The sequence below is a fragment of the Megalobrama amblycephala genome, linkage group LG7, assembly GCF_018812025.1.
Source record: "Megalobrama amblycephala isolate DHTTF-2021 linkage group LG7, ASM1881202v1, whole genome shotgun sequence".
NCBI classification, from domain to species: domain Eukaryota; kingdom Metazoa; phylum Chordata; class Actinopteri; order Cypriniformes; family Xenocyprididae; genus Megalobrama; species Megalobrama amblycephala.
The window spans coordinates 26,443,141-26,456,813 of record NC_063050.1 but is presented as its reverse complement, the minus strand read 5'-3'; the positions used below and the strand labels follow the sequence as shown (position 1 = coordinate 26,456,813).

The 13,673-nt window shown below is 41.3% G+C and overlaps 1 protein-coding gene across 2 annotated transcripts; it reads left to right on the top strand.

The window, feature by feature from the left end:
• The first annotated feature begins 682 nt into the window (after positions 1–682).
• On the top strand, positions 683–13,472 carry cntf (ciliary neurotrophic factor). 2 transcript variants are annotated; one of them, XR_007185779.1, is made up of 5 exons: positions 683–841; positions 940–1,066; positions 11,745–12,038; positions 12,157–12,521; positions 13,122–13,472. XR_007185779.1 is itself a non-coding variant. In XM_048196747.1 (4 exons), exons 2-4 carry the CDS (start codon positions 956–958, stop codon positions 12,343–12,345), a joined length of 594 nt encoding a protein of 197 aa, XP_048052704.1. In that variant the 5' UTR covers positions 683–841; positions 940–955; the 3' UTR covers positions 12,346–13,472. The 2 variants fall into 2 exon arrangements, 1 of the variants encoding a protein (XP_048052704.1); XM_048196747.1 differs by having other exon boundaries at positions 12,157–13,472.
• The last annotated feature ends 201 nt before the right edge of the window (positions 13,473–13,673 follow it).

Below are 13,673 nucleotides of genomic sequence, written 5' to 3'. Positions count from 1 at the left end.
CATTATGCTCCGAAGCTTCCTGAAGCAGTGTTTTGAAATCGGCCATCTCTATATAAGTCGTTATTTTGGTTTTTTGGCACACCAAAAATATTCTCATCACTTAAAATAATATTGAACCACTATACTCACATGAACTGATTTAAATATGTTTTTAGTACCTTTATGGATCTTGAGAGAGGAAATGTCATTGCTCTCTATGCAGGCCTCACTGAGCCATCGGATTTCAACAAAAATATCTTAATTTGTGTGAAGATGAACGAAGGTCTTACGGGTGTGGAACGGCATGAGGGTGAGTAATAAATGACAGAATTGTCATTTTTGTGTGAACTAACCCTTTAAACATCCTAATAATCCAACAGATGAAAACTTAAAATCATGACATGTGATGCTCAAAATTCACATTTGAGGTATGATTCCATGCAGTTCATGTTTGTAAAACATCTAATGTAAACCACAGCCCTTATTTTACTCATAAACCCAAACCTGCCATTCTAAAAAGCCATAGAGAACTCAAAAGGCTCGAAAATTATCCGGATTTTAAAACACACAGCTCTATTGGGTGCTTTTTCCTTTTATTTGTTTATATTTTCCATTTTGCATTGATATCTATGAGGAGAACTCTAAGCCAATGAAAATCCGTCCCAGCCCCTCAACGCACCACGTTCCCATAGGGGGGCGGAGCCACGGGCAATTCAGAACTACATCTTAAAACAGGAGAACAGCGTCTTTGGAAGTCTTGCTGTAAGTCATGCGAGATATTTGGCCACAGTGAAATAACTGCAAATATATAAGGAGTGAGAAACAGCGCCTGAGGATTCATTCAACATCTCTACAGCCTACGGTAGTATTATATGAGGCTATAAAACAAGAATATGCTGATTTATTCCTTCAGTGCTGGTTTATTCCTGCTGTTGATTCAAAGGTTATTTTTCAAACTAGGTGTTTTTGAGTATAAATGGCTGGCAGAGGTACAAACGGTCGTCATGGGTTGCGGGGCCACGCAGGGAGAACCGCAGCTCTAGCCCGGCTTCTTCACAAGGAATGCATCCAACTCCTGGAGTCATACGTAAGTCTCGAAATAGAGCTTATTTATGCAGAACTAGCCTAATCTGATTATTATATTTAACTGTTGAGTCTTTCCTAATTATGGCCTGGTGTGCGACGCAAACTGAAGTCAGCGACATCATGACATTTAGTTAAAAGAATGTCTGGAGGCAGAAAATGATTTGTTACAGAAGTTGACAGTGTTGTCTGAGCTGCTGTGTGTGATCCAGACTTGTCGGTGCGCGCAGTGGACGGATAAGGCGCGATTGTTCCAGTAATAAATACATTTTGGTTTCCTGCCAAATTGTTCAGGTCCACCACCTCCTCTGTTGTTTTCCAGTAATGTTCAAACGTACTTTAGAGTTTCGGCTTGTTTCCTGAAAAGAATTGCCTGAAACTTGGGAGCGGTTTGGAATGTATAGTGGAGTCTTTTATCTTTGGAAATAGGTGAGCAACATCTGATTACTATTCAACCCAGTGAGCTGCTCTGCTGGAGGACCAGCCTGGCTTCAGAGGGTGCTACATTATTAATTAGTGACTTAATAATATGCCAACTACACGCTTCTATGAGCATCAGACTTTCAGACTAAAGCTGAGGCTAAAATATTTGAATTACACTTTATTTGGTAACACTTTACAGTGTCAGTTACATGTTACATGCAGTTACTATAGTAATAACTATAAATTATGCAGAATTACACTAAACCCAACCAGGGGCGATTCTAGGGTCAGAGCTTTAGGGGTGCTGAGCACCCAATGAGCCCCACTGCCACCACCCACCCCATTTCACACAAAAACAAAAAATATGTCTATTGAAAAATAACTTTATCATTTTAACATTGATTCAACTAACTCCAAAATCCAGATTTTTTTTTTCTTTTTTTTTTTTAGCCTAGTTATTAATTGAATAACGAGACACAAATTCAATCGTGTTTGGTCCCATTTATTTTTGATCACAGTGCATACACACAAAACTTTTAGTCCAAAAGTGCGCACATTTGGAGAAATGCACGTTTACCTCAGATTTCATTAGATAGAATATAAGCTGGGCCGCACGCCGGGTTTTAATTACCGAGGTCAGAAAATGTATTATGCTAGGGGGTTTCGGGGGCATGCTCCCCCCGAGAAAATTTAGATTTCCCTGGTGTACATATGTGCATTTTAAGACGTTTTAAGGCCAACAAACTGGATAACAATAGCTTTAAAACCATGTCAACAAATACATGCGTGCACAGTTTTGAGGCAGTTTTAACCGCATGTTTGGTAATTTCATGACTTAACTCAGTGGCGTACCGCAAGTCTGTGAGGCCCCCCCCGCAAAGAATGAGATGGGGCCCCTCCCACAAGCAGTGATGTCATGTGTTAAAATTTGTTGTGCACCTGAGTCCATCACCCCCACAGTTTACAAAAACTGATTTAACAGTGAATCATGTGGTGAATTATCATTGCATTGATTTATTTTATGTTATTATCGAATAATATTATAGCCTAGCCTATATGATAGGCCTATATAATGTTTAGTGATTTTGATATCGCAGACTAAAATACCGGCAGGAATAAATATTTAGGCTAATTTACTCATTAAAACCAAAGGAGCTCCAAGAGAACGGATAACAGCCGCAACGAGCCGCAATGAGCACTGGCCATGATTTCAGAAACAACACATTCCAGCGGATAGATCGCCTCTTATTTAACACAGACCAACAAATTTCTTTTCAAATGGAGATGTTTCTTTCTTTTAGGTACAGTTATTCGCCGAGTTTAAATTAATTTTTTGAGACGTTTCAGAAAGATTGTTTCAGAAAGATTCTCGCAGAGAGACAGCTGAAAGCGCACCCTGTTTATTTATTCTATTTTACAAAAGTAGCCTACAAGGTGTTGTTGTTATTGTGAGCGTAAATATAAAATAAAATTTTTAAAAAGTAGACCACTAATCTGTAGGCTATCGCCAAAAATGATGGAAGGCCTGTTTTAAGTTGTTTCAGCTGTCATGAGGAAAAAATCCATCAGAACGCGCCGGCGCAATCGTCGGCCAGAGGGATAAAAATGTAATCAATTTAGTTTCATATTTATATTTAAATATTGGGCTATAGCCTAATATATATATTTTTTTTTTAAATGTCACCTATGTTCATTATGAAAAGTGAATAGCATGACGGATGCGCAATGTCGGGAGACATGCAGCGGGTCAGACATACGTTTGACCACTTCATTAAGTTTTGTTTTATAGTAAGTCTTTCTTTAAAGTGAATTTCGTTTTGTAGAAATTGTATCTTAATTTTAAACAGTGTTTCATCATCCAATTGCCTATATTTAATAAATAGAAAGAAAACCCAAGAACGTCGTGTGTGGAATGGATTGCGTAACAAACGAAGCCATGTTTCCGCGGCCTTTGAATAAGGCTTAAGCAATAGACGTCTTTCTGTTTTTATTAAATTTCTTTATTACTTTATTACATGTCTTTATTACTTAATTAATTGATAAGATATTTTTGGTCTAACAATATATTTTAGCTGGTCTAAATTCAAAGTTAGACACAAATTTGCATATAGGCTATATAAGGTTCCCTTCTAGACAAGCGCGTAAATTGCTGTTTCGGCCGCAAATTTTCAGTAATTTCGATCGGTGCATCAAATGATGTAGGCCTAAACTAAATTCATGTAGTTACAGTAAAAGAATAAAGAAATAACTCTAGACTTATTGGCTAGGCTAGATTTGGAAAAGAACTTCAGACATTCCGGTAGCTGACCATTAGCAGAGCTGGCGATGGGGTAAATACGTTTGGGCAATATATAATAATATAAATAACAATAATAATGTCTCAGCAAAGACCGAACATATTTATTTGTCTCGGCACACGTCCGCTAACAGTAACACAGCGCATCAAAGCTTGCTGTTGTCTTGGCTACCTTACAAACGGCGATGGAAACAACAGTGATGAATTTTTCCCCCTTTTGTGGTAATTTAGCACTGTTTTCTATGATCTTCTGCTTGCATTTTTGGGCTTCAGTTGGATGCTTTATTCAGTTCAAAAAAAAAAAAAAAAAGCAAAGGCTATAAAGTAGTCTAGCCTAAATAGGTGAATCTGCGACGGGGCCCATCATAGGGTGGGGGCCCCCACGCACCGCGGGGGCTGCGGGGGTGTCCCGTACGCCACTGACTTAACTTACAACAGAACAATGACGGTCATTGCTCGCAGTTTCTTTTGCGCATTATTTAAGCTATAATAAAGTAATTATGCAGCACGCGCCGGCGCATTTGCACATGCAGTTCTTGAGTGCGCGCCACGAGCACAGTATAACGGCTGATTGGACAGTCGTGTTCATTTTTCTGAGTTTTACCGACATAGCCTGACAACTATGGCGTTCGGACGAGCTCATTAATATGACGTTGCAACATGCACTCGTCTCACTGAACGTCTCACTGACGTCTTAATTTTTTGCTATTAAATCCATTCATTTTAAGACGCAGACGAGGCGTAGACGTCACGCAGACGTCACGTAAATCACGTGTAGCAGTGAAGTGTCGAGTCAGACGTTCACGCGTGATTCACGTGTAGCAGTGAAGTTATTTATTTATTTTTTCGCTAACACGTATCAGAACACGGTCCTCACACGGCTCAGTGCAGTGTGTTATGGCGCGGGATCAGTGCCAAAATCAAGCTTCCGAACGACCAACCGACCGATCGAACGTCAAACCGAACGTCTATCCGAACGTCTTGTACTTTGAGCGTCTAACTGAACGTGTCGACCCACGTGACGACCTGACGTGACGCCAGCGTCTTGAAATTAACTGGTTTTTAACAATGTAAGGTGCCAAGCTGATGTGTAAATACTATGAATGGACATTACAGGCATGAAAGTATGTGTTTTACTAGCATGTAACTGTAAAAAGCATCTTAGTCTTAATTTGATCCGAACAATAATGTTAACTGTTATCTTTATTGCCTACAATTTATTGACTGTACAATATAGCCTATACCAGTCCATCAGACCTCTTTATCATACTTCCCAGGAAATCTACAGAATACCAATCAGGTGATGTGCTCCAGGACAGCCTTTAGTGCAGGCTGTTAAACTAAACTCTGCTGGTCATGTCTCTGCAGGAACTAAATTGTATAGCCTTGCTTTATACACCTTTTTCCACCAGTTACTTTAAAAAAATAATAATTAGTTATAGTAGTTACTTCTCACAAATAGTAGCTGAGTTAGTAACTAAGTTACTTCATTCTCAATTACCAGGGAAAGTAACTATTGGGTTACTTTTTACTTTTCTTTTTTCAAATATGTCAAATAACTTGGATGCCCTAATATTACATATGTTAAATGAATGAAATGGACACTAAATAGAATAAAATATTTTTTATAAAACATTTTACCTAATCTACACTATTTTAATGTTGCTGTGGGGCAACGTGTGAGACATCTATCAAATTCAATATATTATTGTAAATATTATCATTACTATGGAACAATAAAACACAATATGGTTTAGAACTTTTAATATTTATTGCACAGGCTACAACTGGCCAACACATAAATAAAAATAAATTATGCTTGATCCTTCTTGACTTATGATCCGCTCCTATTCACGACATGAAATGTATCTGTACTGTAGGCTACTGTTGGTAGCCATTAAAGAAAACGTATTTAGTTTCATATTTATGTTTAAATAGGCCTATTATAATGTTATTTTTTAATTTAATCTATTTGATAATGAAAAGTGAACAGCATGAGTAAGATGCATCATAAGATGCCCAATATATCGGGAGACATGGAGTGGGTCAGACATGATTTTGACCATTAAGTTTTGTTTTGTAGAAAGCCCTTCTTAAAGTGAATTTCGTTTTGTAAAAAAATGTATCTTAATTTAAATCAATGTTTAATCAACCATTTGCCTAGATTTGATAAATAAGAAGCAAATAAAGTAGACAATATAATCATGGCAGGCGCGGGCGCGATCACTGGCGCGTGAACTGGAGCGCGACTTATAGGCTATATGAACCGAGACTCAGTATAGTCTGCTTGCCTCACAGACATGAGAAATATATCTATAGAAAGCTTGACATGTCTACTTTTATGTAGTCAAATTGGTGTGGTTCTAAAAACAAAGTATGGTCACATCAAATAGGCCTACTGATTAAAAAAAAAAAAAAAGAAAGAAGAAATTGTTGTTGTTGCAGGGGCAGTATTTTATAATTAATTTATAATTGTTTTATATAATTATAAATAGGGTTAGGGTCTCAATAATTTGATAAGCATTAAGGAATCTTGCAGCTATTCTATTTCTATAAGTTAAATAATATGTTCAATTCACTGCTCTGTAACAAATTAGAATTAGATTGTAAAAGTTTTTGGCCAATCAAATCAAACTTTACTGTTTACAAAAGATGAGGCCGAATTCCGATGTGTGTAGATGTAAGAAGTAGATGTACTAAGTATAAGTATATGTCTGATTTAAATGGTCAGGATATTTTATGCAATATATCAATAGCTTATAAAAAGCAGATAGGCTATTTAGGTTACAGATTTCGCTACTTTTGGTAAAGCATATTTCTCATTTGAAACATTCCGAAATTAGAAGTCTGTTCCTGAAACTTTTAATGGGAGATGGAGAAAATGTTCGTGGAATGAAGCTTGATTTTGGCACTGATCCCGCGCCATAGTGAATCACGCGTGAACGTCTGACTCGACACTTCACTGCCACACGTGATTTACGTGACGTCTGCGTGACGTCTACGCCTCGTCTGCGTCTTAAAATGAATGGATTTAATAGCAAAAAATTAAGACGTCAGTGAGACGAGTGCAAGTTGCAACGTCATATTTTTGACCTCGTCCGAACGCCATACAATTTCATATTAAAGAGCTCGTCGGAACTCCATAGACAACATCTCATCTGACTGCAGTTCACTGTTGTTCAACTGAAGCTCCCTTGTCGTCACCTGCACCTTTTCCGCGCTCGTTTGACTTGCGCCTGGCACTGAGGCGAGGTCGGAACGCGCGTCTGAAAAGTGTCCCGTTTGTTGTGGTCGTAAAGAGACAGTTCTATATAAACGCAGCATTTTACTTGGCGATGTTTTAAAAAAAGATGTATATTTTTGGTATTTTATATGCTCTGTTGGTGGTTTGAGGAGTAGCATCACCCGGGGGGGATATTTTTTTTTATACTGACTCCAGTAGGCTACTCACCGATATGGTTTCGGAATCGGAACAACTCTAGGTAAAAAGGAAAGAAGTGTGAGACACAGCTTTGGAGCAACTTAGTTGATTCACAACACTACATAACGGGTTCTCACTCTACGTGTGTTTCGCGCTGGATGACGGTCGTGCTGAGCGGTGCAGGTACAGAGGAGAAGTAGAAGAAGAGAAGAGGATGACATCATTTGCTAAGGAGGATGTTTTCATTTTCATCCTTAACACATACATTTTAAACCACAAACTACAGAGTATGTTTTGGACATTATTTAACCTTGTAAAAGACGAACAAAAATTTTAGAATAACATTTCTTACTCCAAGTTTTAGGGGTGCTGAGCTCCTTTTTAGGGGTGCTGAAGCACCCCTAAAAAGGGGCTAGCCTCGCCCATGAACCCAACCAAACCCTAATCTTAATCCTATAGTAAGTACATGTAGTTACTTAAAGGGTTAGTTCACCCAAAAATGACAATTTTGTCATTAATTAATCACCCTCATGTCGTTCCACACCCGTAAGATCTTCGGAACACAAATTAAGATATTTTTGATGGAATCTGATCGCTGTCTGACTCCTCAATAGACAGCAATTTAGCAACCACTACTAGCTACTAAAGACATTGTTAAACAAGTCAACGTGATTACAGTGGTTCAACCTTAATTTTATGAAGCGACGAGAATACTTTCTGTGTGCAAAAACAAAACAAAAATAACGACTTTATTCAACAATCTCTTCCTTGTCATTATCCTTACATAGTTGGCGCAGTAAGCACAGTGAAGGCTTCTGTTTTTATGTCCAAATGCCGGCTCAGTATTGGCCAAAGCTGAGCAGAATGACGCATGCGTGTGATGCTGACGCAGGAGCCGGCCAATAATGAGCCGGTGTTCTGATGTAGAACCTGGAAGAGTTGAACGTAAACAACGTACCAGAATGACACAGAACAGAAGTGTCACGGTGCACACAAAAACAAGAAGATAGGATCCAGTTGCAGCGGTTGTTTATTGGGTAATCCAAGGTCGTAATCCAAAAGCAGGCAAGGGTCAAAATCCAGTAAAGCAGTCCATACAAAACAGGCACAAGAAAAACAAGAAAACCAGAGAAACAGAAGTACACGCAACATTAACAACGAACCACAACCAAAGACAGAAACAGCTCACTATAAATAGACAGACACTAATGACATGATACAAAACAGGTGAGTGCAATGACGTGAGATGATTAGTCCGGGAAGTGTGTATTGGGATATGTAGTCCATGTAACAGGTGGAAATGAGAGTCCGGGATGGAGTGCCCTCTAGTGGCTGAAAGGGCACTCTCACTGGTGATTATGACATTACCCCCCCTCAAAGGAGCGGCTACCAGACGCTCCACCAGACAAAACACAAAAACACAAAAAACTCAGGAGGGAGGTGGACAGGAGGAGGATCAGGGGAGGGATGGTGGGCCAGATCCAGGGTGCCCAACTGATAGCCAGGGCGGTGCTGGAGGAACTGACCAGGCTGGTTCCAGCGGTTCTGGAGTCCTGGCTGAGTGCCAGGGTGGCGCTGGAGGAACTGACCAGGCGGGCACTGGCAGGTCTGGATTCCTGGCTGAGTGCCAGGACGGTGCTGGAGGAACAGACCAGGCGGGTCTCAACGGTTCTGGTAGCCTGGGCAGAGGCGGCAGGGCAGAAGGCTTGGACGGCGGCGGCAGGGCAGAAGGCTTGGACGGCGGCGGCAGGGCAGACAGCCTGGACGGCGGCGGCAGGGCAGACAGCCTGGACGGCGGCGGCAGGTCAGAAGGCTTGGACGGTGGCGGCAGGTCAGAAGGCTTGGACGGTGGGGGCAGGGCCGACCAAGGGTGCTCTGTGGCCGTATCAGGGAGAGCGGGCAGCTCGGTGACGGCCTCCGTGGCCGTATCAGGGAGAGCGGGCAGCTCGGTGACGGCCTCCGTGGCCGTATCAGGGAGAGCGGGCAGCTCGGTGACGGCCTCCGTGGCCGTATCAGGGAGAGCGGGCAGCTCGGTGGCGGCCTCCGTGGCCGTATCAGGGGGCTGGGGCTGCTCTGGGACGGCAGCGGGCTCGGGCTGCCCTGAGTCCATCACAGGACTGACAGGGAAAGCATGCGGGGCTGGAGTGGACTCACTGGCTGGAGCGGGCTCTGGAGTGGACTCACTGGCTGGAGCGGGCTCTGGAGTGGACTCACTGGCTGGAGCGGGCTCTGGAGTGGACTCACTGGCTGGAGCGGGCTCTGGAGTGGACTCACTGGCTGGAGCGGGCTCACTGGCTGGAGCGGACTCACTGGCTGGAGCGGACTCACTGGCTGGAGCGGACTCACTGGCTGGAGCGGACCTTGGAGTGGACACACTGGCTGGAGCGGGCTCTGGAGTGGACACACTGGCTGGAGCGGACTCTGGAGTGGACTCACTGGCTGGAGCGGGCTCTGGAGTGGACTCACTGGCTGGAGCGGGCTCTGGAGTGGACACACAGGGTGGAGAGGGTTCTGGAGCAGACACACGGGCTGGAGCGGGAACAGGAGGTCTCCGAATCGGCTTATTCTTACGTAGGTATAGGTAATTAGCAAAGTTCCAAAAATTCAACTTCTCCACCAGCTCCATCTCCCACTGCGGTAGAGGGTCATTCAGACAGCCGTTGCAAGTCTCCTTGAGGACCGCATCAGGGAGGCTAAACTTCTCTGCCCGTGACCAGAACCTTTGGATAAATGGCCGTATCCTCATACCCTTCTGCCGCAGCACCGCCAAATCCTGGGGACTGCCCCGAGCTTCCCGTGCCTTGGCCAGGGACCAGACTCCCTCGCTGCTGGATCCTTGCATTATGGTGGTTCGTTCTGTCACGGTGCACACAAAAACAAGAAGATAGGATCCAGTTGCAGCGGTTGTTTATTGGGTAATCCAAGGTCGTAATCCAAAAGCAGGCAAGGGTCAAAATCCAGTAAAGCAGTCCATACAAAACAGGCACAAGAAAAACAAGAAAACCAGAGAAACAGAAGTATACGCAACATTAACAACGAACCACAACCAAAGACAGAAACAGCTCACTATAAATAGACAGACACTAATGACATGATACAAAACAGGTGAGTGCAATGACGTGAGATGATTAGTCCGGGAAGTGTGTATTGGGATATGTAGTCCATGTAACAGGTGGAAATGAGAGTCCGGGATGGAGTGCCCTCTAGTGGCTGAAAGGGCACTCTCACTGGTGATCATGACAAGAAGAGCTTGTTGAATAAAGTCATTATTTTTTATTTGTTTTTGCTCACAAAAGTATTCCCGTCGCTTCATAACATTGTTGAACCACTGTAGTCACGTCAACTGTTTTAACGATGTTTCTAGTACCTTTCCGGACTTGAAAGCGGTTGATAAATTGCTGTCTATTGAGGAGTCGGACAGATATCGGATTTCATCAGAAAATTTTTAATTTGTGTTCCGAAGATGAACGAAGATGAATCTTACGGGTGTGGAACAACATGAGGGTGAGTAATTAATGACAGAATTTTCATTTTTTGGTGAATTAACCCTTTAATATTACTTAAATGTATAATTACATTGTAACAAAGACACCTTAAAATAAAGTGTAACCCTTTATTTTAAAGGTGCTAAAGAGGATGTTTTGTTTTATACATTTTTGCAATATTATTTGAAACTGTCTTTACTAACTGATAAAAGACTATTTATTAGGTGCACTGAAAGGAATAAAATTAATATACATCATCTGTGCACGAGGTAGGGCCTTAAAAACATCAGCCAATCGCTGCACGCTCCAGTAACTTTCCACACTCCACAGCCGCTGCATGCAATGTTTTTGTCAGGAGACAGGAATAACAACTGCAGATTATGAGTTACCTGCGGTGAGTCCGACATAATGAATCCAAAAAACACGACACAGCAAATGCCGGTGGTAAACACTTGTGTTCCAATACTCATGCACGAGTTTTGGGAGGCGTTCCTTTGAAATGAGCTGTGAAGGAGGGGGGTTGTTCTTACGCATGCGCTCATTTCAAAAACTCAGTAACAGTCTTTGGATTCTCAATCGATGAAAAAAATCCTCTCTATCACCTTTAAGGTGTCCGTGTTACAGTGTAGTTCTACATTTAAATACTGTGTAACAAGAATTAACTATAAGGGTTAGGGTTATGCTTAGTGTGTGATTTAGGGTTAGTTGCATGTAATTATGCACAATTTACAGTGATTACTATAGTAAATACATGTAACGTGTAACAAGGACACTGTGAAATAAAGTGTTACCAGTATTTGTAACGTGTTTTTTTTTTGTTCAAAAAGACTTTTTGTAAGTTTTAAATATATGTCTAGGTGACCTTTGGAAATTGTATATTGACTATATTGGGAATATAATTTTGCTTGCTTCTATCTATCTATCTTTTTTTTTTTTTTTTTAATTGCTGCTTTTACTTACTGTCATGTGTTTACCACATGTTTGTTTACCATTTCCTTCATCTGGTATTTCACCGTTCCTTGTAACCACAACTCATTCCCTTTGTCTTACCATTTAGAGAAACAGTGAATCACTGCCGTCCTCACCGGTTGCCGGAGATTATTTAGTATCCACTCCTCCGTTGGTTCCTCAGCTGTCAGATGCAGAAAAAATATCTATCCTGCACGCTGCGCTCAAGGAGTGTCTGCGACTTCTGGAAGATGTCATTACCCGGGAGGACGCAGAATTTTCCGATGAAGACAGCGAGTATAGGAGAAAACGGAAAACTGTGAGGGACCGTCTGGGGCACCTGTTGGCAAGCACAGAGCAGCTACTAGTGGATGGCCAGAAATTTGAAGCTGAAGTTAAAGAGGTGCTGGAGTTAAAATGTCTAACACGTCATTTTAAATATAATGTTTTCTCATAAATGTAAAGATTTCTGATGAAAGCATCTTAATTTCATAAACAATCTGTCTGTGCTTGTGTGAAAGGAGCTGGATGGTCAGGCAGCCAGTGGGAGTTTCGGTCTGAAGATGTGGATTGTGCGAGTGCTGCAGGACCTTGTGCACTGGACCGGCCAAACATCAGACACCCTCCGCTCTCTGCCAGCAGAGATGGTGAAAGCACCAAAGACAATGTCCCGAAGGACAAGAAGAGGCACCGGGAAAATAAGGAAGTGAGACTAGATCTGTGAACTTAAAACACAAAAAAAGAGAGTGAAAGGGTGGAGCGGAAGAGGACAGAATGATAAGAATGAGGAGAAGGAATTTCATTACAGCATGGAGAATGTAGAGAGTCAGAGGATCTGGATGCAGTCACTGGAATTCAGCATTCCAGCATGTGGAAAGCAGCAGGGGTGGGTCTGAACAAGATATTATCTTATGAAAGTTATTTTAATATATTTCTTGTACCGTTTGGTTTTATTACCTTTTAAGATTGTTGACCAAATATCTCCTTTTTTGTTTGGATATCAAACTTGCTGTATGCATTTATTTGCATTTATAAGGGATAGTTCACACAAAAATGAGAATTCTGTCATCATTTACTCACCCTCATGTCGTTCCAAACCTGTGTGCATTACTTTCTTTTGTGGAGCACAAAAGAAAATATTTAAATATATTCATCTTATTCTATGTACAGATTTGGATGGACATGAGCGTGAGTAAATGATGACAGAATATTCTTTTCTTTTTTTTGAGGGAACAATCCCTGGAAATTTCTCTTCAAAATGATAACCTACTGATACAAATATCTTGAATAATCTACTGAACAAGCAACGATGTATACCTTAAAAAGGCTGCTTCACATTTATCATACAAATGCTTCTTATTCCTTACATGTGCAGTGTTATTAAGTGTACCATCTGTTGATGTTTGTTTGGATTAATTCCCCCATCCACACTCATGGAGCACTCATGCCCTCTGCTGGCTGTATAAAGTTCTGCTTTTTATTCCAGGTCAACTTGTCAGACGTGACTCTGGTCATCTAGTGACAGAGAAAAGTCTACAAACAAGCCCTTTTTCGTGATGATTGAAGTCATCGTACCTTTACACTGATTTTAACATGTTTAATATCTAGTCAAAATATATATCTTAGCGATGCCCTGGTATGGCCTATGACTTAAGAGACGCACTGTATCGAGGAGAACTCTGGTGGAAGAGCATTAAGGATTTAGCACCTGGTTATTGTATGAAGATGACTGGAATTGGTAAATAAAGAAAAACATTACCATTTAATTATTTATTATTATTATTAATATATGTGTTTTAAACTTGCACTGCAATAAATGGCAATATCTGAACTGTCATTCAAACAGGTTGCACTCAATAACTAGTAGTTTGATTACTCTTTGTGTGTGTGTGTGTGTGTGTGTGTGTGTGTGTGTGTGTGTACAATTGTGATAAAGGAAAAGCAGAATGTGTTTGGAAGAGGGGGTGGAGTGTATGTTTGTGATCTGTGTGTGTATTTGTGTGTATTGGAAGAGTGGCAGGATGCCTGTGAAAGGGGG